The following is a 26,149-nucleotide window of genomic DNA, read 5'->3' on the forward strand; positions in this document are numbered from 1 at the left end:
AATGAGGTGAGGACTGGGATTCTATCGCATTACCTACTGTACAAATATAAACAAGTACGGAGATCTTTAATGGCAACTTATTTAAGCATTGCTATTTAGCTTTTCTTACAGTTTACAAGGGGTATTTTTGGGGTGGGATGTGGAAGTCAAGAAGAGGAGAGGTACAGAGCAAATGAGAAAGGTGGAAGAAACATTCAAAGGACAGAAGTGCAGGGAGCACAGATGAAGATACTATGTGGCTTTAGGGATGGAGGCTCTGAAAGAGTCGGCACAGAGGAAAGAGTTTCTTTTCAGAGCACAGAAAACACCCTAGTGAGCTCAAGTGGGACTGTGGGCCCTTGCTTTCACTGCTTGTGCAGCTGCTTCTTCCAGCTTGAGTGGGTTGGCTCCTCCCTTGTTATTCCCTTGTGCTGACTGTAGAGCATATCTGAATAGCAAAGAAATTTGCAATTAAGAGAAATGCTTCAGAGAGCTAAAAAAGCTCTCATTTTTGCTGAATGTATATTTCGTTGCATCTTTTTTCTTTTTTTTTAAAGCCATTCAATTAACAATTAATAGTTTTCAGGGTGATCACCTGCTTTTACCAAGCACTGAAGTTTGATCTCTAGGTCTTCTGGCTAGCAAATAATATGGCAGGAAGCCTGATTCATCATTGCTAAGAAAGCTGCTCCCTGGGTACCTTCATACTTCTGCCCTACTGAAAGAGCATGACCTTAAAAGAAAGGGATGGTCTTTGCTTTTCACCTGAGAGATCTCAACTACACCTCTGCTCTGTCCATCCTTCCCTCATTTTGTGCATCAGGCCTGGGTAGGAAAGGCTGGGGGGTAGCAGATGGGAGGCTGACTGTTGCTCAGTTTGGAAAGCAGCTCCTAACATTTGGCTCACACCTGTCAGCAGACTCCGTATACACTTGTTTATCCTCCTCTGTACCATATGTTTCTATGCAAAGTCAGTTCCAATGATCTATTGCCTTACTTCTATCACTCCTATTATGGTCGTAACTGAGCATTTCACAGTCGTTAATGCACTTACCCTGACAGCGTCCCTGTTGCGTAGGCATCTAATATCACCCACTTTACAGATGGGTTAGCTGAAGCTTAGATCAACAGCTCCTCAAAAGTCTTGTTGAAATCGATGGGAAGGAAACATCCCCAGGAGATGTGAGTTTGGGAGAGAAAACTACATGCTCAGTTTCACCCGAGCAATTTACAGTGGAGTGAGGAATCCCTCTTTTGGGTACTACATGGATGCTCAAAGTGCCAGACCATTCTTGATTTCTTGACGCAGAGCTGTTCCCTGCCTTTGCAAGACTCAGCAGACCTGTGATTACTGGTGTCCAGTCTTTTTACACCCTTTGGCGTAAATCCCCATCACACAACTCTCCATGTCCTCACCAAGGCCTGGAAGAGATACTGTCCTTGGCAGAAGACTTAGTTAAAAAGTTAGTTAAAAGCCCATTAGCTCAATATAATGATAGCAATCAGCTCAGAAGTGTTCTGCTAATTGAAAAAAGTTGATAAGGACCAAAAAAGTGCTTCTGCTGTGGAGACTGTTTCTCCTGTTTCCTCTATTTTTTGTATTCTTGTTTTCCTTTCAGAACAGAACTTCTTCGCAGCCCTTCAGATTTAAAGTCTATGTAGGAGAGGAATAGAGTTTTTTTAAAATGTACTGTACGTACCTATCAGTCACCTACTTATTAATTATAACTAAAAGCATGATTAATCTGTCATGGATAAGGCTGCTAAGTAACCCTAATCATGCTAATGCATTTCTGTCACTTACACAAAAGGCAGCATTATTACCAGTTTTTACATCCGTGTGTACTGAAGCCCATATACACAGCAGCTGCAGAGCACTGGTAACATTCCTTCTGCCACAGATGGGATGAGATTGCATCATGGATATCTGTAGTGCCCCCACAGTGCCTGTGCAGTGATTTATTTCCTCAACACTAGTAGGATTTAATGATGTTATCTTTTGCAAATAATTTTGCCTTCTAAAATGGATAATAACTACAGTTATGAAAAGTATTTCCACGAGATCAAAATGACTATGACTGAAATTCCTCTGTGGGAGGGGTCAGCATGAAGACCAAAGTGCTACTTAAGCCCTGCAATGAGAGGGAGCTGAGATGCGTAGGTCTTATAGAAGTGTGAATGGAAACACTTTTGAGAAGGGAAAACAATTCTGATATTGTGAAGCATAATGCTTTCTCTTCTGTGTTCCTTTTCTCTGAATATTCAATTGATCCATTTTTTAATAGCCTAGATATTGGAACGTTAATTTCCAGGTGCCAAACGAAATTTGTAACTGCACCTGAAACCCTTGTGCATGCATCCTGTCAAGCAGTCAATTGGTGGATATGCTCAATCACAGCTAAGCTATGCTGTTTAACTTTTAAAATATTCTGAAGAAAAGCTTTTCACAGAAAAGAGTTTCAAAACTGACACCTCCAGAAGGCTAATTATACCCTACAGTATTAGGAGCAGAAGACAGGTGGGTCACCCTTTGAAGGAACCATTCCACTGCTGCCTGAGTGACCTGCTCAGACTTGATGCCCTGTTTCTGGGTGAGTACAAAGTAAGAAGAACACAACCATTAGACTTATTAAATATATAAACTGAGGAGAAAAAGTCCCGTTTTAAATTTGTGTTTTTTCACCTACTAGCTTTTTGGTTAAATAAGGTAAAATTTTATACAAGAGTTTTGGTGTCAACTGCCTGAAACTAAAGAACTTCACTGCCAGATGATGTCTGCAAGATATAATCTGCATCCCTCCTGTGCTGCATGCTTCAGTGACCTAAATAAAGAAACCATTTTGGTTTTCATCTGAATACGCGCCTTTCTGCATGCAGGCAAGGTCTCAGTCAGTAGGTTTCTGAGCACACAAGTTTATGAGACTCCCAAAATTTTGCATGGGGTAATAGTTTTTTTGTTCTAAACATTGCAGTAGCCAAGTCATGGTCAGTGCACGGTGGGAATGTAGAGGAAGATTGGTAAGAAAATATAAACTGCTACAGAACAAGTGTTGTTTCTGTGGTTTTACAGTCCTTTGCTCAGCTAACTTTCTATTTGATCGCTCTTTAGTCATCATGGTTTGCTGTAATGAGTCCACAATAAAATTTTTGTAGTCATTCACATGTATTATAGTGACACAGAAATTTTTAAGCTCACCATTAAATTACGGAATGCTGTCCTTAACGTAACAGTTTCAATCTTTTCTTGCAAAACCGTGGTCCCCTAGCCTTTCTTATTAATAAACATGATATCCTTCTGTTTGCTTTCCTTTCATTCTGCACAGCTGTACTCTTCTCTTTCATCAAGAGACAGTCATAATTTTGTTTGTCACACAGAAATACAGATTTTTTTTCTTCTTTATTTATGAATAGCAAGTTTGGATTTTCCTTATGGAATAGAAATTAAAACAGCACTGACATTTAGAACGTAAAGGAATTGCTCCAACTGATTATAGTTGTGTTAAAATGAGTCACGCACTTTTGGTCCAAACTTCCTGACATACACATCCACATATATTAATCACTGTGACATCATTGAAGAATTATTTTTACCTCGGTAATAAAAGCTGAATGCATTTGTCAACTTGTCAAATTAGATTTAATCCAATGAACATACAGACAGGTTAGGAAAGACACTTGCTCTCAAATAATTGCAGAGCTCAGTTCTACATATCTGAGAATGCTGTGCATGTAAAGACATGTAAAATATTTGCAGTTTTGAAATGCAGGTGAAAAGCACTCTGTAAACACAAAATAAATTAGGTTTACTAAGAAGAATTAAACTCACCTGTCAACAAATGCATGGTGTAGTACGAAAATAGGATCATTTGCAGAGCCTTGTACTTGAGACATGGAGCCATTCATGTAGATGTGAAGTGCATTATGCAAACCACTTTGAGATATGTTTGATATTGCAGTCCGTGGATCAGCAAAGCCTGTATATCCAAGATGAAATCATTTGCTGATATGACAACGCATATAATTCTTTTTCCATTAAGACCGAAGATCAAAGTACCTACTTTCACTTCATTTACGTTCAGCTTTTTAGACAAGGGCTTAGGAAAACACGTAAAGGAGTGCTAATATATTTCAAAGGCATAGCAAGGATGTAATTAGAATAAGCTAAATTAAAACTCCTGCCATGTAGCTAATGCAGCATGTCAGCAAATGTACTGCTTAATTGCTTTATATTTTTAAATTACTTTGTCCATTGTGTCTGACTGTTAAAAGACAACGTAATCCCTGCAGACATTTATGTGTGTACATTTATTCATGTTGAGAAATTTTATTCAATTTATTTTCAGTTTTGATCTTTATACTTATAGGTTCTTTATACTTATAGGCTTTTTATACTTATAGGTTAGGACGAGATAAAACAGGCTATTGTATCTCGTCATATTCTCAGTCATTTAATACTGTTTGTCTCTATAGAACACATTCTTTTATTGATAGGAGTCAACACAATACAAGCTATAATCTTTACAAAAGGATTTGGCAAATAATTAATAATTTCTCACAGTGAGACTTGCAGGATGGAAGTCTGTGGGTTGCTCTTATTTCAGAGGGCACTTAAAATATGAGCTTTGAGAAGAAGTCACACAGACCAAGCCCCAGATAAGAAATACTGGAAGATGACTGTCTCTTAGTTTTTGTTTTGGTAACCTGTCCATACCTCAGCTCTGATGTTGGTAGCCCTTCTCAGCATCCTGACAGGCAAGCTTACTTCCTGCATGTAAGGATTCCTAATAGAAGTCAACTCAACCATCTGATCCTTCTCTAGGATTTTTCAGAACAATAGAAACAGAAACACGTATCATCTACTTAATCTATTTCTTAACCTGATGCTAGTTCTACTATTAAACCCATGCTACAATACCTCTCTGTTCTCTCTCTCTTATTTGGTTCCTGAAAATGTTCTCACAATTTCTGTAAACTGTAGGATGAGGAAACGTATTGGAGACTTATTAAAACATCTTTACAATTTAATAATCAAATAAAAAGGGATGGAACAATATGCTTGTTCTGCTGATCCTCAGTGTTTTCCCAATATTGTTGCAGTCTATCAGGTCTGCAAGGTGGGGAAAAGAAAGATCTTAGCTCTTCTCTTTGTGGCACTTCAAACACATTTTTATTTACTTATTTGGACCGAGAACTAACATCTGAATGGGAATCAACAATATACTTTTGAAGTGAATCTCCCAACAGTCCTTCTGTTTCATGCTGGACTCACAGAGCACTTTCTGGCTTTGCAAGCTGGATTCCTTTTGAAGGAAATCTAAAATGTGGCAGCCATCAGTGGGTGTTCAGCTCACGGGACTGAACTAGAGCTAGTGTGAAAGCACTCCTTCCATGTCAAAACCCTCATGTATATGTTGAAATCAGGTCCTCAGGACCAACGGTTTTGCTTTTTGGATTTGCTCCTCTTTGAGTCCCACAGAAGATTAGCTGAGATGTGGCTAGAGATGCGTTATGAGCAGAGTCATACTCTGTGAATTTTGAAACTTGAATTTTAGATGCCACTGGGACTCTGATCTTCTCTGTGAAATGATTGGATCGATTTGTAACTCTAAATTCCCTCATTGGACTTTGCCTTGTCTGTTAGCCTCTTCAAGCAAGGGAAAAGCATCTGGCATAAACCCACTGATAATTATAATAAAGATCAAATCATAGCTGTGGCATCTAGGAACCCATATACCATAATAACCATCCATCTTTTTGATTGTAATAGCATGACAAAGATTTTGAGAAATTCAAGGGAAGTCAGACTAGAAAACATACTCAGGACAGTTAGAGAAGGTAGAGTTGGCTTATGGTGAAAATTGTGAGACTTCAAGGTGAAGTGAATCTGTATTTAGGAGACAAGAGGAATGTGTTAAAGCCTACAGGTAACTGGAGATTTCAAGTATATTGGATGTGGACTGGGATTATTGAAGATGCTGCATGGTGACATAAACAGAAATGGGCAGATGTTCTCAGTGGGAAAATCTTGCCCACAGAAATTTACCTGATGGTGAATTCTATGTTACCTAGCAGTTAATCAGGGGAAGCAGCAGAATAAAATATTACCTGTGAAGAATGATGTACATTGACAGCCTAGGCAAAATTCACAGGAACTGATGGCAACAATTTTGGCCTTCTATACTGATGGCCACAGCACATGATCATTGGGACCTGTTGATGCAGCAATACTAGGAAATTTCTGTGAATATTAACTGAAAATAAACTACCTGTATATCATTCTGAAGCAACTCCTCCACTTATATTCAGCTGTATTATAAGTATATTTAAGGGATGATAAACTTTATGCAGAGTCAAGGCAGAAGGCTAGATGTTTTATATCAGACATAGAATGCTTAAAATTTCTTGATGAATTGCAAACTGATCATTCATAAAATATGTACAGAATACTTATTATGGCTGGGGACATCTCTTCATGGAAATCTGCACATGAGTAATTTATCTTAATAATCAAAAGCCCTGTAACTGGGACAGCTTTAGTAACTGCACCCTTCAGCTGCCGGTTAATTGGGGTGCATTCAGTCAGTGTCAAAGGTGACATCGTGTTTAACCATGCACATGAGAAGTTCTAGTATCTGATTTGTTGTTATGAAAACTCTGTATAAATTGTAAGGTTAGCAGGAATAATACCACAGTGCGGTGTCACTTTATTTTATTAGTCTGGGTGTTATTCTTTTCTCTCAGACTTTTTAAAACACATCAGTACAATCAGCTATTCAGGATGACATACTATGAAAAGAGGTAGAACCAATTAAAAAAAAAAAAAAAAAGTGAAAACATGAGAATTTTTTCAGAGTACAGGAAACTTTGTTTAGGTGGCTGCAGTAGAATCACCTCTACAGCAAATGTGAGTCTGCAGATCTACAAGTGCAGTGAGTTGAAATAAGAATTCCCTGCCTCTAGACAGAGGAACTCCACTTCCTCCACCTGTCTTGCCCCATGCTGTGTCTTCCTCTCCCATGTGTTAACTGCACCTCGTCAGTCCTTGTGTGAACTTATTTAACTCACCAGGCTGGCAGTAAACTACCCTGGCATGTGGGAGGTTAGTTTTTTAATGCGTTACGGAGATAGTGTACCTCATGTAAGGGTTTGATGAGAACCAGTGTTGGTACCAAAAAAAGGAGATCGAGTGACTGACTGTTCGATGGAGGAGACTGCATAGAGAAGAAGCAGGACTGTCCCTGATGGCAGTGAGCTGTTAAATCATCTGGCCAGTATAGGAAGCTGTAGCACTGAGATATCCTTTTAAACCCTTCTTAAATTATGGTGCATTAGAAATAGCCATTAGGGCATACATCACTGAAATGAATGGAAGTTTTACCAGTGATTTGATTAAGAGAAAAATTGCATTTTTAAGAGATCATAAACCTGATTCTGATCCTGCTCACAGCACTGTATATCAACAAGAGCAATTCAGTGGATTTGAAATAACTTCACTGGAGCCAGGACAAGTTAAATCAGATGGGGATTTAGCCCAAAGTTTATTATATAGGAGGAGCTAATGATGCCATTCAAAATTAAGGCTGCCTGTCAGTTTTTAGGATGATATATATATGTGATTCTCACTGAACATGCAGTTGGGTCAGCTATAGGTCTTTTAATAGTGTATTTAATTGTATTAACTGCGGATTTTGCAGTCTAATAACAGAGAACACAGAAATCATGTACAACAGTCAAGTGCAAAGCTTTACATACTGAAAACAGGTAGTGTTTTCCTCAGTTGCTCATTTGCCATGGACTGAAGCACTGTAAGCAGAGGGTATGCAGAACTCAGAGCATTAGCAGTGCTCAGTGCTACAGGAATGGAGGAACCATTCCAACAATTCTATCTCCTCTGATTATCTTGGTGGACTGTTTTACATCTGTGGATTCCCTAACATCACTGAGGTATTCATAACAGTTTTGCTGGTGGTTTTTTAACTGCAAACCTGTTTTTCTTACAAAATGAATTTCAGTTTTGTATGTCTTTCTAAGCCAGGGGTTAGGACACCTGGGACTTTAAGAGTCAAATTCTGCTTTGTATGTCGCATGGAGGGGATTGAGTGCACCCTGAGGAGATTGAGTGCACTCTCAGAAAGTTTGCAGATGACACCAGATTGGGTGGGAGTGTTGATCTTCTTGAGGGTAGGAAGACCCTACAGAGGGATCTGGGCAGGCTGGATTCATGGGCCAAGGCCAATTGCATGAGGTTCAACAAGGATCAGTGCTGGGTCCTGCATTTGTGTCACAACCCCATGTAACTCTACAGGATTTAGAAGGAGTGGCTGGAAAGCTGCCTGGTGGGAAAGGACCTGGGCGTGTTGGTCAACAGCTGGCTGAACATGAGACAGAAGTGTACCCAGGCGTCCAAGAAGGCCAACAGGTTCCTGGCTTGTATCAGAAATAGTGTGGCCAGCAGGACTAGGGAAGTGATCATCGCCCTGTACTTGGTACTGGTGCCTCTGCACCTTGAATACTGTGTTCAGTTTTAGGACCCTCACTACAGGAAAGACTTTAAGGTGCTGGAGTGTGTCCAAAAAAGAGCAACGAAGATGGTGAAGGGTCTAGAGAACAAGTCTGAGGGAACTGGAGTTGTTTAGCCTGGAGAAAATGAGCTGAGGGGAGACCTTACAGCTCTCTACAACTACCTGAAAGGAGATTGTAGCGAGGTGGGGGTCAGACTCTTCTCCCAAGTAACAAGTGATAGAACAAGAGGAAATGTCCTCAGATTACACCAGGGGAGGTTTAGACTGGATATCGGATATTTTTCATATGGATATGAAAAATTTCTTCACTGAAGGGTTATTGAGCACTGGAACAAGCTGCCCAGAGAAGTGGTTGAGTAACCACAGAATCATAGAGTGGTTTAGGCTGGAAGGGACCTTAAAGATCATTTGATTCCAACCCCCCTGCCATGGACAAGGACACCTTCCACTAGATCAGGTTGGTCAAGCAAGCACAACTTCTCATCTTTCCTGTAGCCCCCTTTACGTACTGGAAGGCCGCTATAAAGTCTCCCCGGAGCCTTCTCTTCTCCAGGCTGAACACCCCAACTCTCTCCGCCTGTTCTCACAGGGGAGGTGCTCCAGCCCCCTGAGCATCTTCATGGCCTCCACTGGTCCCACTCCAACAGGTCCGTGTCCTTATTATGCTGGGGGACCGAGAGCTGGATGAAGTAATCTGGATGGGGTCTCATGAGAGCAGAGTAGAGGTGGAGAATCCCCTCCCTCACCCTGCTGGCCACACTTCCCTTGATGCAGCCCAGGACACAGTTGGCTTTCTGGGCTGTGAACACACATTGCTGGCTCATAGTCAGTTTTACATTCACTAACACCCCCAAGTCCTCGACAGGGCTGCTCTCAATCCACTCGTCACTCAGCCTCTATTTGTGCCTGGGATTGCCTTGACCCATGTGCAGGACCTTGCACTTGGCCTTGTTGATCTTCATGAGGTTTGCACACACGCACCACTCAAGTCTGTCCAGGTCCCTCTGGATGGCACATCCCTTCCCCTCAATGTGTCAACCACACTACACATCTTAGTGTTGCCAGCAAACTTGCTGAGCGTGCACTCAATCCCACTGTCCATGGCTGTGACAAAGATGTTAAATAGCACCGGTGCAAACATCAACTGCTGAGGAACACCACTCCTCACTTCTCTCCACTTGGACATCGAGCCATTGACCACAACTCAACCACTGAGTAGTCCATCTGTCATCCACATCTCTCCAGTTTATAGACAAGGACATGTCCCACATGTCATGTGGGACACTGTCAAATGCTTTACTTATACCTACATATAGATATAGGAATTTTAAGGCCATATACTTGCTGGTCTTTGAAGTTAGTGATGTTATTCTGGTTTACATTTGTGGAGTTTTTCTGCCACTGACAATCTGACAGGAAATTTTTCAGGATTAAATCTTAAATATTTTCTCAAGCAATATTTTTACTGTAATCTCCTTAGAGTGAAGTAGCTGCAACATCTGCAGAATTTGGCCTAGGGGGCTGTAGTAAATTAAAGTTTGTGATTATCTCAATTAGACTATGTCACCATCTAGGTTTTTTTTCTTAAAATTACTTCTGTAGAGCTTCACTGTGGTCTGGGCTGAATAGACTTTCTAGTTCTCTAGTAATGATGCTCTGCAACTTGACAGTACTTTCTCAATGTGCAGCATAAATTTACCCAGAGGTTAATGTTTGAGCTGGGTGAAGAATGTTGGCTGTAGGCTAAAACGTTTTTAATTAGAAGTTTTCTGTTGGCAAACTTCATTTTGAGAAATCATTTTTCATTAGCTATATGGATCACAGTGAAATACTAAGAAAACTTTTCCAGATGAAAACCTCTCATTTCAGAAAAAAAAGAAAAAGTCCTATTAAAATGTAATTGATTTTTTTTTTCTTTTTTTATGTTTTATTCCATTATTTCCTGACAGGACAGCAGTAATGATACGTAACTGTGACAGACAGTGGAATGTTATGACATGGCCTGACTTGATACCATGTGTCATGACTTAATTAATGAAAGTGATATCGTTTTAGAAATTTTTCTTTAAAATTATCTTTTGTCACTTTGTGCAAAACTTAGAAGGCAATGAATTTCAGATGAATTGCCATGAATAGAATAATTTCAAATGTGGAAATTGTTCATAAAGAAAAATAAATTCTATGTTTTTCAGCCATCTCTTATTCTTAGGAGTTACCATTCAAGGTGTTACACCGAAATTGAACTGCACTGAGAAGAAACCCAACTATTTCATTTGCAGTCAGCTAATCCATTTCTGATCTTACCTCGTGCTTATAAACTAGACTGATTTTCTGTTCTCTTGTGTCCATGAAGTGTCCAGTGAAGTTCCCCAGTTAGGTCCACAATGCAACAAATCCTATTTAAAATAATTGCTTCCACTTCAAGAGGCAATGCGCAAACTGCTTTTAACCTGTTGTGTTTCCATCAAAGCAAAAACTGGCCTATCCCAGAGTGAGAGGGCAACCCCATACGCTCAGCCTCAGCGGGGTGTTGCTTTATTGAACAATAATGACCTTTGTTGTTTATGGTTGTTGTGGTTACTCTTCAGCAACATAATTTCTGTCTTTATAGCATCATTTTCTGTTAATCAAACACAGATTCAGCCTGTGTTGTTGGTATCTGGTCATAATGATGATGATACCTACCCCTTCAAAGGGTAAAAATGTGTTGTCGTTCCACTGCACTCAAGCACAGAAGAGCATAAGATTTTGCCCAGAAGGGGTTCTTCTACATGATCAGTCCTTCTAAGTGATCACAGGTGCTTCCCATTACAGAGCTAAAACTGAGGAGTAAATCTCACAGAAGTGTTAATCAGGAGCCATTCAATTACAGTCACTGGCTTCATTCTGGTCATCTTTTGTAAATTTAGAGTAACTCCAGTAAAGTCAATGGACTTTAAAATTTTGGGTTTACTTTGGATCTAAATGAGATTAGAATTTGACTTTAAGTGTATTGGCACAAACTTGTGTAAACAAGTAAAGAAGGTTTGAAAAGCTTTTTGCGTAAAAAAATAAGTAAATACTAGGAACTATAGAGTGGTAGCAGGTTTGTAAGAATGCCGTCACATAGAAGTGGGCACTGGCATGATAAATTCAAGCTGGCTATTTAAGCTTGTCATCTGCACACAACAAAAAACTAAGCAGGCCATTTGTAAGAAAGGAGAGAACACAATATGGGTTGTTTTGGCAGTAAAACTTGTTTAAAAAATTTCCACCATCTTTTTCAACACTAGCCATGTATTTCTGTATTGCTGTTCACTATCTGGTTAGTTAAATAAGATAGTTGACAGAAATTGTTGTGGTCCTGTGGTGTAAAGTTGAGTGTTGAAATAATTCAGGTTAAAATAAATAATATCCTCAAAGTAAAAATAAAATATAAAAAAAACTGTCTCAGAATAACACTGTGTCTGGTGAAATATGCTCCATCTCTATAATAATATAGATAAATGCCTACTGAGCCGCATCTGGCTTGCATTCAGACAGACTCATCACCAAAAAAGCCCCTTATCGTGGAACACTGTGGACACAGTTTCACTTCAGTGATCTCTGTCTCTAATGAAGTATTCTTTTGGAAAGAAAAGTAACATCACTCTGTTGATATGTACTCTCTTCCATATCAGCTCTTGAGCATGGTAGCTCTCCTTTAGCTAGGTTGTAACAGTTAGACAACAATATAGGATCTGGTAATTGCACTGGGAATTGGACTATGAACAAACATGGTCACTTTTTAAACAGGATTTGCCTTAGAATAGAGGATCTAGTGTCAGCTTGTTTTGTTTGGGGGTTTGTTTTTTTTTTGGTTTCATTTTTACAGAGCTTCTAAGGAGGGAACATTCACTGCCTCAGTGTTTTCTTACTAATCTTTTCCTCACTGTGCTAAGCTTCCTCCACATGGATCCTAGGACTTGCAAAGGTGCACCTTCACTGCGAGGAGAAAAGTTGCTACTCAGTCTCTTTTTTTCCCTTTTAGAATCACATAGGAGGGATCCTAAAGATTCTCTGAAAGGGCTATGGTGCATGTCAGGGAGGGCACATCTGGATGAACTGATAAAACAGGCATGCTCTGCCCCTGCACTGAGATAACTGGATGCATCCAGAAGCCATGCAGCACTATGACCAAGCTAATATAAGCTGCTTCTGTAGCTACCTAAGCTGTATGGCTTCTGAACGGTATCTGACTTGCATACATCCTCAAGAACATGTAATTTTTTCCTCAGTCTATCAGAAGAACTATCTATCTAAATCACATGAAAACCATTACAACCTAATGGTGGCAACCACGACTTTCCTCGTTTGGAGGACTCCGAATGATCGCAGTGGTGAGCCACAGCTTCATAACTTCAGTTAGGAGAAAGATGAGCACTCTTTAGCTTCTGAAGGGTTGTTACACAGAAAAAAAAGAACTCATTTAGAGGAAAATTTAATCCAGAAAAGTTCAGATGTAGTGACATTGCCATTATTCAGATGAAAGCATGACCCTCTTCAAATGTGATTGGCAGATGACACTATAATATTAACAAAACCGGTCATGACTGTGCTTGCTAACCATGAAATTAATGTGTCAAAGAGACAACAGCAGAGAAAAGGTTTGATAGATTTATCAGACAAAACACCAATTCTGATTTTAGAGTTAAAATAACTTCTTCCATGCTCCTTGAGAATTGTAGGTGGTTTTCTGATCATTGTGCAATTCTGTTGAACATCTATCTGTTGCCTTTTTTCAAATAGCTATTGTTATTTTCAATAAGAAAATTTATCCGTTTGTATCAAAGAGGTGAACTTGATCTACAACTGTTTAGCTGCCAGTTTAGACTTAACATTGATAAAAAGCAAGTTTTGTCCTTTTTCTTCAAGTACTCACTGAATTACTGGTATTTAATGAGCAGTCATGATACTGAAATTTGCAAGCGAGTGGTGCATTTTGACTCTGCCTCTCAGTAAACCCCTACGTGGCTTTGCATAGCTGACATAGACTGTGCCTTTGCTTTTGTTTACAATACTAGCAGCATGATGGTAGACCCTCATTATTTCATGACTTGTTTACTTCAACTGCCTTTTCTCTACTCCTCCTATTCCACCCTTTGGCTCTATTCACATACTTTATGGAGAAAAATGTGAGCAAACCACTACATTTTTGACTGGTTTTAGAGCAGAAACTAGTTCCTCCCCCCCCCTCCCAAAAAAAAAAAAAAAAAAAAAAGCTTTATGGCCTTCCACACTGCAGTAAGAATAATACTGAAGATACTAAAACCTTTGCTTTCTTATGTTCACACCGACTCCTATATTGCATTGTTTTGGCCCTCACAGAGTTCCTTGCAAGAAGAAAATCTCTGGGACATCAAAAGTAGGTCATACCTAATTCAGTTGATATATGATACTGTAGAGAGAGTTAAATACATAATGTGTTATCCTTGTTTGTTAGCAATTTAGCAAGATTCAAAAGAAATTACGTAGACAGATAGTTAAGAATAACTATTCCTTTTAGCAAAGAACTCTTGTTTACTAGCAAATTAGGAACATTCAAAACGGGTTGGAGAGTTAGATAATTAAGATAAATAACTAAATTATTTTGGAAATTAAACTAAGGGTCATTTTTAAGGTACAAATATCCCTAATCCTTAGAGTCTGGGGTCTCTATAAAGTCTGATATGGAGTTCACAGTGGCAGGATGTAGACATAACATGCCAACCAGCAGCATCTTCTTTGACCCTTGTGGTCCAGCCTGGCCTCTGGAAGACAGTGGATTCCAGGGCAAACCTGTAACCCACATGGACATGGTTGTGATCATGTGTGAAAAGACTATTAGATGTTCCATTATGCAGTGCTACGTTTCTTTGCTGTGCCTGGTGCTGACTATAGCAGGAGACAACATCCCCTAACAGGTGGATTTAGGGTCTGATCTAGTCTATAGTTTCTATTTTCTTATCAGATACCTTTCAGATGGTTCTTTCTGTCTGTTGCCATTGCAGGAGAAAGCATAATTTTTTATTTTTTTTTTTTTTCCCCTCCTTTTGCATGGTGCTTCACTGAATCAGCTCAAACTGCCCAGAGTTTAAGGACTATAACCCCAGAGACAATGGAAATGGTATAACAGAATAAAACGTTACCTTCCAAAGTGTTTCGGAAACTGTAATTGGCCATTTTGTCCATGGATCCAGATTCATACTGAGTCAGCGACAGGCAAAATTCAACTTCAGCTGAGGATGGGAGCCTTGGGGTTCTTGATTTATCGTTGTTCCCAGGATTTCGCAGTATAGGCCCCTCACCTGTGGCATTGCATAAAGCCTGTTGGCTGTTGTACTCTTCAGACCGAGTACAAATTACCTGTATAAAACACTTTCTATTAGCAGAGCTGCAATTGTATATATTAAAAACAAATAAAAGAGGTACTTCGATTAATATATTTTTAAAGGAGCAAAGAAAATGTAAAATGTAATGTTTGTTGCAAAAATATACATCAATTCTAAAATTTTCTATTTATGATCTTAATATAAGCTGGGTTATTTCATAGACGACACCCCGCTACTCCAGTGCACATTTTGAAATAGTATATTAATCTGTATCTGAAACCACTCACATGGACTAAGGCATCAGTTCTCATTGATGTCCTTGAAAACTCACTGACGCTAAATTCAGTGTTACCTGCCAATGCAGCAGGACACAGAGTTAAATTTGCTGCTGCAGTTGCTAAATGGAGACTTTTTTGCTTCAGCAGGCTACAGAACAAAGCCGTAACCACAGAGTTTTCTCTCCACACAGTAAGAGGGGGAATTGTTGACTTTTATTCTGAAAATATCTGACTAAATTCTGAAAATGTCAGACTAAATGGACACTTAGTTTCACTATATCTTGATGATGCTACAGGTACAAAATGGGAAAAGGTGCTGCTCTACTTCCCAGGAATGTTGTGGGGATGAACATATATCACCAGCTGAGATATCATAGTGATGGGTATTTGGAAAGGACCTTAAAAAGAGTGATAGATACAGATATTAAATACCGTCAGAATCCAAGATCATTTATATGAATGTACTGGGTTCACAGGCAAAGTCCAGTTACCATGGCATAACAAGTCATTAGTTGTCAGGTGATCTGCAGAAGCTCTCAATCTAACTTAAGAGTCCTGGAAGAGCAAGGTGGTTCAATGTAACTTCAAATGATGGTCGACAAATTTTGGCTGAGTTAAACTCCTTCACATTTGCCACGGGTTAAAAGTGCCCATACAAACTGTAAGTATCACTAAGGTGCTGCTCAATATCTTTTTAAGCCACAGTAACTTATTAATTACTTAAGGATGTGAGACTTCTGATGACCATGAGCTTTTATAGTAGCTCTCACTGCATCCCCTAATAGGCCAAAGATGTAATCAGAATGAGACAGAGTATTTTTTCATATTCTAGTACAATAAACCTACAGGGAGTTAGTACAAGTAATAACTCATATTTCGACTTTACATTCAGTAACTTGCCTGATATGGAGTCAGGCTGGAGGATGGAGAAAAATACAATGAGACAAAGACAGGAAGAAGATGAGACTAAAGTGTTTGGTCGGTGTGTATAGTGGTACAGTTGGTGGGTCTATGAAAATGAAACAGGGAAACAGTGGCTCAAAACTCCCAGAAGTTGTTTTGTATCCCTTTTAGGTGAGTCTGAGGCTCTGAACCAAAATTACTGTCTATTGTTTTACTTTTTTTCTGGAAAACCCACCAAAAAAACCCCCCTCCACACCACCAGAGTTCCCTTCGAAATATGTACCTGTGGTTAGCAGGTAATCAATGTGGTCAATGAGAACTTTGTGTGGAGAAAGAAAAATCTCATAACTGAGTGAGACATCACAGAGGAGAAGAAACATAACACTGAAACCTCTAGACTTTCATCCTGGAGTTGTATTTCTATTTCATGGACCAAAACAATGAATGAGAAGGTAAATGAAAGCAATCGTATCTCCTGTGAAATCCCACGAGATTCTCTGTTAGTGAAGGAAGAGAGTAGGAGATTCATTTCACCAGCACTAGCTGTGTAAAAGTTGCCACATTGAAGCAACACTTTAGGATGACCTCTGCAGTCAATAGAGAGAGGCATCTCCTGAGTGTCATAAGCCAGATATCTGGTAGGTGAGATGTACTTACCTCTAGGGGTGCTTAACTCTCTCCCTTGACTAAGTCAATGAAAGAATATTTCAAAAAAAATCAATGCAGAAACTGTCTCCAGACTGCAGTTAACAAGGGAAGCAAAATTAAGGGTGTTCAACTTAATGCTCTGCTCGGGCATTAGGATGGAATGAATCACGCCCTGGAGGCACGGATGTGCTTCTAAAGTGACTCAAGACAGAGCCAAAGAAAAGTTGCTTTGCTGCCTAACTAACTTCTGAATGACGGGAAGGTGATGAGATGAATCCTTTTCTAAGTGATCTGACCACAAATTCACAGAAAATGTATGACAGAGCTGGTGATATAACCTAGATTTCTTAAGAATCTGGAGTCCTTAAATGATAAATTTCCTATGAATATGAATCTCATGAAGAAATTATTCTCTCTCTCTTTTTTTTTTTTTTTGAGAAGATATGAAATCTTATCAGAGAAATTTATCCCTACAGACTTCTCTATTAGCTGAAATCTTCCCTAGTCTGTTAGAAGTACTAAGGTGCCCTTGGAGTCTGTAGGTAGTTGTCCAGCAGAGTGTTTCATGTTTCGTTCCCCACAGAAGCTCACTGACTGCGTCAGAACTGCGCCTCTAAGAAGTCTCTTCTAAGAATCCCCACTGAGAAGGGAGAGGTAGTGACAGGGAGATACGTACGGTTATAAACACAAAGCATATCTATGGTGCCGTTTTTATGATTGTTTTGTGTTATTGAGAGCGTTTATTCCTGTTAGGTGGAGAATAGGGGGATGATTCAGGCTGAAGGAAGTGCTCTAGTAATGTCTTTGTTTATAAAGTATGAATAAACTTATGTCCCTAGAAGTTCACTAGTGAAGAAGGCAAGTGTGTTTTAGCTGGTGGAGCTCAACCCAAGTGGAGCACTTTGTTCAGAAACTACATGCATGTGGATTTTCTGTTTAGCTGTTTCCTATGGACCTTATATAGGGCTGTATCTTCTTCTGGCTTCCCTGCCCCATCATCTATTTTTTGTTCTCTCCCCACTGTCCTGCAGACATATTCCTGTTGTGTCTTAAAAAGGAATCACACGCTGCCTTCAAGATTGGCTTTGCAGATACTCACACAGGAAATCTTTAAGCGTGAGAAATAGATCTCTGAATATATATATTTCTGCTAATTTATCTAAACAAAGGAAATTTCCCCTTTGTTCTGTTTATCCATTCCAGTGCATTCCATGCAGCTGTTAATGTTATGAGGCTTATAGATGGCTAGAGTGATATTTTTTTTTTTTTTTCCTTTATGTTTCAGTGTACTGTCTGCCTAAACAAACTCATTCTAAACAGAAGCCAGATGCTTTAAGGCATCTGGTAACCCATGGTCAAGAAATGCCATCATAAGGGGCAGGAATTAAAAAGCTTGTTTGCAACCTTTTTCTATTTATTCTGAACTGAAAATTAAAGTCATATTAGACAGGATGCTTTTCCAGAAAGGTGTAACTTAGGTAATATAAATTATGGGTCTATCCTGAAACTATAATTTGCTGTTTTAGCAGTAATGTGATGTGTAAGTGGTAACAGAAGTCAGTTAAATGGTTCTTTCTGCGTATAATCTGCATAAAACACACAAAAAAATGGGTCACATCATTGCTGCTTTTTCATTCAGCAGGAGGACTTTCTACCAGAAACATGATGTCTTAACACATGATTTTTTTTTTTTTTTTTTTTTTTTTTTTTTTGTTCCCTGTCAGAACAGTCCTGAGCAAATTTCTCGGTTCATCCAGGACAAAGCTTCATATTCAAACTGCACTGAGTGCCTGCTCCCCTGCATGTGTAAACTCAACGGCTCCGGGGAAATTCTTAGTAAGATATTCCGAGGAAAAGCTTATGTAAGTAGTTAGCAGAGCAAATGCCAGCAGATGGCAGTCCAGAATATGCAGCATCGCTCCTGGGCTTTGTAGCACCCAGAAAAAAAGTCCCTCAGTGCACTGCAGTTGAGATCTTTAGCACAGCTCTTTGTATCGTTTCTTGGAGAACAGACTAAATGTGTGGAAGCGTTGCTGCTGTCTCGCACCTTTTCTCAAATGGGAAACCCTTTTGTCTTTCAGTTTGCGACTGCTTGCACAGACCAGCTCCTGGGCCTAGATAAAGTGAATTGCATTACAGGGGTCTTCAGCAGTGTTCAGTCCTTTCTCAGCTATTTTAAAATTCAAAGCTTTGGGGGTTTTAGTGACAAATTCTTTGCAGTTGCTTGGGACTTATTAGATCTGTGTTCACATGGTCATGTAATATATAATGAATAATATATATGCTATGTATATATATGTATAATATATTTATATATATATATATAAAATATATTATACATGTAATGTATACCTGAACACTTGGAAAAAAAGTGATGAATAATTTTCTACAGTACTGAAATAGCTGGCTCACTTACAAAGTGATACGAAGTTCCTTAGTTTGCTGGGGAAGTATGGCTACTCAAAGGTTAATCTACACCTCTGCTTCCTTTAGAGCTGGTTCCTTGCTCTGCTCCTCTTCGGAGTCCGCCCAGCAGGAGTCTGCCCCATCCAGAAAGTATGTCATCATGATTTCGTAGTATTATGCTCCAGGTTAATATTGCCTGAAAGAACCACTTCAGACTACAGCCAGAGCAACCACATGACTTGCTTATCTGTGGTGCCCATCCCAGGTCTCCTAAGGGTATGATGTGGGCACTTCAGGACATATCCTTATCTCTCTGTTTGTCCTACATGAAGTCTAGACTCCTGAACTGGAGCCTTGGGTCCCATTATGTGGCCAAAAGAGCTTTTGCACTGATTCATTTCCTTTCTCTGTCTTCACTTATTCTCACATACTTGCTAGAGAATGACATGAGAGTGCATCCCTCACACTGGATTTAACACATTTGGCAACTGTAGAGAGGTTTAATTTTTACATTTTTGGCTGCATTAGCTCCTGGCATATTCTAAACCTAATTAAGTGGCATCCAGGAAGTATTTACTCACCAAACTGGGAAAATGCAAGGAAAATCCCAAATAACCTGCCACAGAACATACTGTACTTTGGGAGCTTGCTTTTATAGGCAAAACTTTAAAAGATGCTGTATTTATAGCAGACCAAAAGTGAAGAGACAGTGTGTATTTATATCTGCTTCTTCGTGTACTCCTGAATGTTAGCAGGAATGGAAAGGTAAACCAGGCAGACGACTGAATGAAAAGAAGAAAATCTGGAAAGCAAAGCTTCAAAGAAACTCTAAGAATTATCCTTTGAACAAGGATAAGGTCATTAATTTTCTTTCTGACCCTTACAGCATATCCATGAACTGGAGGAGCTGTGAAACTCAAGCTAAAAGGAGATGAGACAAGCATGAAGTGACAGCACTGAAACAAACCCAGCGCCTTCAAGGTATTTTCTCAGCCTTCAGTAAAAGCTGGCTGAGTTTCATCCTCTTTGCTCAGAGGCAGCCCAGAACTAGGGGGTAACTTACACCCCATTCAGCACCTCAGAATGGTGCTGGGGTGGAGTAGGAAGCTCTGTTATCTGTTACTGCTGAAATATTCATTAACACTTTCTGGTTTGGCAGACTGATTCCCTGCTCTCGAACTGTCTCCAAGCTGTACCGTTAGTGTCGCTGTCTCCGTGTCTACCACAATTTCACAAAGACACATGTCTCTACAGGTAGGCTTCTTTTTCTGGTGAATTATTATCAAAACGCAATTTTTATGAAATTTCTTAGCTATTAATTTATACACCTCTGAAGATGGTTAGTTTTTACACTACACGATTCCTGAGCAGGCATGGCTATATGCCAGAGAACAGCCAAGTGAGCACAGCACAAACTCTGCTGTCACCCACTCGTGATCTTGTGGAAGAAGGGGAATTACTTTAGGATTACAGTGACATAAACAGTCCAAGGAGTGGGTCTTCCTGCTGTGCACAGATCCTGATTCCCTTAGGCTGTCGTACTGAGGTGTGGCATGTGGAGACTTACCTCTTTGTAATAGGAAATGTTTCAAATTTATAATCCGTGTAAGCATATGATTAGGAGAACAATTTTGATAAACTCTTTTTACAGTTACTTCCTCCATTTGGGCTGTTGCTTTTTAATTTACCAGCCTGTAGCTGGCACCAAAACCTATTAAGTTGCATTAAAAAATAAAGTCATTGAGTTCATGAGATACTCAGGCATCCACGAGCAGATGGATGTAAAACTTTGGCTAATTTAAGAATCAGGTAGTGTTGGCTTCTTGTGTTTGTATTTTTGAAAATTTCCTGAAATCTTTGAAGGTGGATGTAAAATAGTGCTTCAAATGATCATCTCATACTGTTCAACTAACAATACAACTCTCTGATAAACTGTGCTTAGAATTAAATAGCTGAATTTTGAATTTCTTATGAAGCCATATTTTCAGGTAATGGTCCTAAAGTGCTGTCGTTATTAGTTCAGGGGCATTATATCCATTTTCTATTTGTGTAACTTGTTTCCCTTTTGTAGTAGCTTTGCGTTTGTGGGAGTGATTCTGCAGAATGAAGTGCTAAGGGAAATTCTAGGCACTTGCAACAAAGATTTGGCTGCAGGTTTACAGCAGCACATCTGAGAGCAGAAAGCTCTCCAGGTTATGCAATTACTTGTCTCAAGTCACTCTTCTTTTAGGAGAGGCAAAATACAGGGGCTAAAGTTGGTGGTGCAGCCTGCTTGCCACAATAGCAAAACAAAAACAACACGTACACCCTCCTGCTTTATTTTCTTCACTGTCTGTCTACCACACTGTAGGGATCCCCAAACTCTAATATTAACTACCATCAGAAGGATTCTGCTTTTATTTGCAGAAGGCTTTTTACGCACTTGTAACTTCAGTTATTTGTCCAAATTAGTTCCAGTGCAGTGGAGAGCAGAATTTCACCTGTTACTATTTAAGTGATGCATAATAATTATTTTTTTTTTAGCAAATCCATCATCTTGAATAATTATAGAAATGTGCATTGAAACAGAGAACTCTTAAAATCTCATGGAAGAGCTCTATTTCCCATATAGCTTTCTGTGAGGTCGACATGGAATTGCAAAATTTGGTAAAGCATTAATAGGTGTCATGCAGTCCTAATTCTGAATGCAACACTTGAATCATCACAAACAAGTAACTGAAAACATGAAAAAATCCTTCCTACCTACCCTAAACCATGATCCAAGCGAACAAATAAACCCACTAAATATTCCTGATAGTCTTGCTGGTAAAAACAGAGGCAAGAATCAGAAGTGTCACTTAGATGATAAACATGAGAAAAATGTGGACAGATAATTCACTCAGCTAAGTGTTAACAGCAGTATACCGAAGAAAAAGTAAGGCGAAAGCAAGAATTTCAGCATGTATTCATGGGTATCCATGTTGCCATGGCAACTTCTCAATGGAATAAAGTATTTTCTCCTTTCTTTAGGGATTAAAAAAAAGAGAGATACTGTTCTGCAAATAGGCACTTTACCTTTTTAAAAATAAATCTATACGTATTTCCTAACATAGCAAGCATTGTTTTGTTATGCTTTGGAAAGACTTGAAATTCTGAAAAGGACACCATATTATGGATGTGTTATTCAAAAGGTTTCTCTTGACCTCTTTTTATTTTGAATGCTTATTAAAATCATAAATTCCTTCACATTTCTGGATCCTCCTCTTTTCTTTTTTTTTTTTTTTTTTCCTCTTGATGTTTAGCTACAGAGCTTGGATAACCAGCATATTCTGCAGCAGATCTATGGCTGTTTTCCGGTTGAAGCTAAGGCTATCTTTGTTCCTTTTTGATTTTCTGGAGTGAGATTTTGATCTCTTATTTTATACTACTCGAAGGAACTGTATCGATTGTTATTCCATAATAAGCAATTGTTTAAATTTGGATTCAAGGCTAATAAAGAAATATCAGTTTGTGTTGTGTCTTCACCCCACACTCACTGACTGAAAATGCAGATCTGTTTAATCTCTTTCATTCTTTCTCTAGATGAGACAGAAGAGATATACATAGCTAGAAGATGTTAAAGGGGCATTATAGTCTTTGAAGGTGAAGATAATATAGTTCTGGTTCGGGAATTTTGATAAAAGTGTGACATTTCCAGAAGTGGCTGAAAAATATAAACGATAAACACCCATTTTCAGAAATTACTTTAAAAACTTCAGCAAAAGACTTAGATGCTCTTACATACATACACTGACACCGAATGTATTTTAAACCTAGCATCTATTAAAGTTATACAAAGATATCTGTTAAAGCAATTTGTTTCATGCAAAAATTGTCTTTATTTTCAGAATATATTTGTGGAAACTGACCTTAAATGAGAAGTTATAAACCTGATTGTTTCTTAAATATGTTCATTGTTACTCATAAATTTCCTTGGTACTTATTACTAGGATGGAAAAAGTGCAAGAATCTGGATATGATAAATAATACCTTTGAAAAAAATGAGCTAAACATAACTATCTGACCTCTCCAAGTCTTTTAGAAGATTCTGCAAGCAGCTTGCGGATTCCTTTATATTACCTGCCTCCTACTACCTTGGTTATCTCATCCAATATACTATATAGGTACCTTCACTTGACACGTGTAACCAGTGCAATTCTAGCTTCATTTAATCCACTTTTAACACTTGTATCATTTTCACATAACTCTTTATTCACCTCAGTGCAGAACAGCATCAGATCTACTTCATTCTGGTAATGCAAACTAATTGTTAGTAGTGTTCATCCAAATTCATACTGTTAGAAATGATCAGAATCTTAGAAAATGGGATGAAAGTACATGTTTGTAGCTATATCTATTTTAAGGTTATGCTTACACTGGTAACTTAAATATGGCCAGGAATTTTCCTGGGCACTGAGGACAAAGGGCATCAAATAATCCATGTGTATGCCAGTAAAATGATTTTAAAATAATCTGAAATAATCTTAAAATAATCCCCCAAACAGGGTGATTACATGCAAACATTATCCTGGGAATGATCCTTGAGAAGTACCTGTTTGGGAGAGAACTAGTCAATACATACAAAATGTATGCCAGAAAATGTCCTAAAATAGGTCTGTTGTTAAAATATCTGGGAATGCTTGCATTTACAGGTATATACACAGCCAATATTATTCAGAGGGCACAAATCAAGACTAAATACAGTACAACCAGAACAGTAAGACCAGTTAGTTGCTGTTTTGTAATGCCAGAATATCACAGAGCTGATGGAGCTTGTATCTCTTTCAGTTTCCATTAAATCAGTAAAACGGCCCAACCTTCATTTGGGCTCTTGCTACAGAAATAAATAGAACAAAGATAGATTTACACCAACATAATCATAGACTTCAGTGCCAGAAGCGACTGTTGCTATTGTCATGATGGAGTGTGTCTATGGAAGCCAATAGACCTTTGTCACTCTATCAGGCGACATGGCAGTAATGAGCAAGAGACAAAAAAAGTCTAGAAGCTCTCAGTGTTAGAATGGCACAGTATAGATCAGTTATATAAGACCATATCACCTATGTAAATATGTAAATTAACCTTGGTTTAAAGTGCTTTTAAGTGGCAGGAATAGCTATTGAGTTTACTTCTTAGTTCCTTTGAGCAACAGAGATTACTTCTTGTATTTCTTTTGAACTACTGATGTGTATTTCACAGCTAGTTCTTCTGTGCTCTAAAAATTTGTTTTATTTATTTGTTTGTTTGTTTGTTTGTTTTTAAAGTTGAAACCAGATTAGCTTAATTTGATAGCTTTTAACTCTTGGATGGAGAAAAGCACTGCAAGAGAGGTAGAGTGCCTGAAAACCTTTTGCTTCTATTTCCATCATTCAGTCACCAGTTATCCAGCAATGGTTGTGTGCTAGCAATTTGTGTACATAAATCCTATTTTTGTCACATGACTGTCACACCAGTCTCAAGCCTGTTTAACCTGCTAAAGGCCATGATTGGACACAAAGGCATAAATTCCTTGTCCCACCTTAACATTAGATTCTCAGTTAAGCAACCTAAATCCTACAATCAGAGAGAGAAGAGACAAAGAGACAAATGAACAGCTCCAGTTGAAGATTAGGTCCACATAAAATCTCTCTGGTAGTGCTTACTTTCTCTCCAGAAACACCTAAGGGAACGTAGGGAGGCTAAGGTTCCAGCTTGTGCACCTTGCTTAAGTGCCTAAAGTCAGTTAGGATAATTCCCTTCCCCTTGACCTCTCCTTACCTGCCACGAGGAGAAAAATGATGCTGGGCTGAGTATATTAGGGTTGGTGGGATGTCTGCCACCCATGTATTCATCAGTGCAGATCACACAGTTCTCTGCGTCTCGCCAGTCCCAGTATGGGATGGTGAAGTTCCCATCACCTGTTATCTTCTGGATCTCACGTTCCCACATCAGCAGAAAGACCCGATGCCAAGGCAGAAAACCAGGGGCTTCATGGGCAAAATCAATGTCCCGCCACACATTGGATCCACCTAAGAGTGTGTCTCGAGAGGCATAATAATGCATCCACACAAAGAGATCATACACGTTGATGTTTCTGAACATGGGGTTGGAGCCGTTGTTCATCTGAGTATATGTGCCAATAGCAATAACGTAGTCCTGGCTAAGGGTGTTCTTTGCGAAGTTAAGGTAGGCAAGAAACTTGTCCTTCTCACTGGTGGTGAGCTGGAAGATGTTTCTTCTCATTCTCAGTTGCCTTTCAGTGCAGTTGAGTCCTGAGAAGCCAAACTTGCACTCCCCACAGTTGAATCCCATGAAGTTGCCTTCACATTTACATGTCCGGTTGTAAAATACAGAGGGCCAGTCCTCTCTGTCATCCACTCCTGAGAAAGGGAACTGTGGTCCCAGTGGAGTCTGAGAGAGAAGGATGTTCTGGCAGGACCCTCTGCTGGAAAGCTCCCCACAAGGGGACCCATCTCCATCCCAGGTGGGACAGCACTCTTTCCTCAGCAAGCTCTGTGTGTTTGCACAGGCTCTGGGGAACTGCCCGGTGGAAGGCTGAAGGATGACTAGCAGAAAACCCATGGCAAGCAGCGGCATTCTCACAGAGCAGCAGGAGAGCATTGGCGTTACGCTTCAGTGCATAGAGTGCTCTCTCTGACCCCTCCAAAGTCCTCTGTGTGAAAGAAATTCCTCCCCTCCACCAGGAATGCTTCACTGCTGACTTCTGCTACAGTGCACCCTCCAGTGTCCTTCCCCATTCCTACCCTGGATGCATTTACACACAAAATACACTTCAGGGTTAATCTGATTATCACATGTTCTGGGTGAAAGCCAAGTGACTTTTTTCCCCACCTCCTACTAATTTCAAAATACAGACATTTATTATAAACTTTCATCTTCTGCTTAGCACATGATTGCTTTCCTCTGGCAATTGGAGAGGAAGTAAAATTAAAATTTGGACACAGAAACAATTGTCAGCTTTTCAAACTCCTGGTTTGATTATACGCTTTAGAGTAAATGGTTGCTAAAAAAAAAAAAAAAAAAAAAAAAAAAAGAATCTGATGAGTTAAACAAGCACAGTAAACCT

General features: G+C 39.2%; 1 protein-coding gene across 1 annotated transcript in view; it reads right to left on the reverse strand.

Annotated features, from left to right (window-relative positions):
* Positions 1 to 25,683, reverse strand: part of TYR (tyrosinase) — a 51,271-nt gene extending 25,588 nt beyond the window's left edge. Inside the window, exons 1-3 of the mRNA XM_074932605.1 lie at positions 24,841 to 25,683; positions 14,648 to 14,864; positions 3,806 to 3,953 (exon numbers count right to left, since the gene is read on the reverse strand). Of these exons, the coding sequence (XP_074788706.1) occupies positions 3,806 to 3,953; positions 14,648 to 14,864; positions 24,841 to 25,683 (1,208 nt within the window). The remainder of the gene's footprint in view (positions 1 to 3,805; positions 3,954 to 14,647; positions 14,865 to 24,840) is intronic.
* Positions 25,684 to 26,149: the final 466 nt, after the last annotated feature.

The sequence above is a fragment of the Athene noctua genome, chromosome 1 (assembly GCF_965140245.1).
Source record: "Athene noctua chromosome 1, bAthNoc1.hap1.1, whole genome shotgun sequence".
NCBI classification, from domain to species: domain Eukaryota; kingdom Metazoa; phylum Chordata; class Aves; order Strigiformes; family Strigidae; genus Athene; species Athene noctua.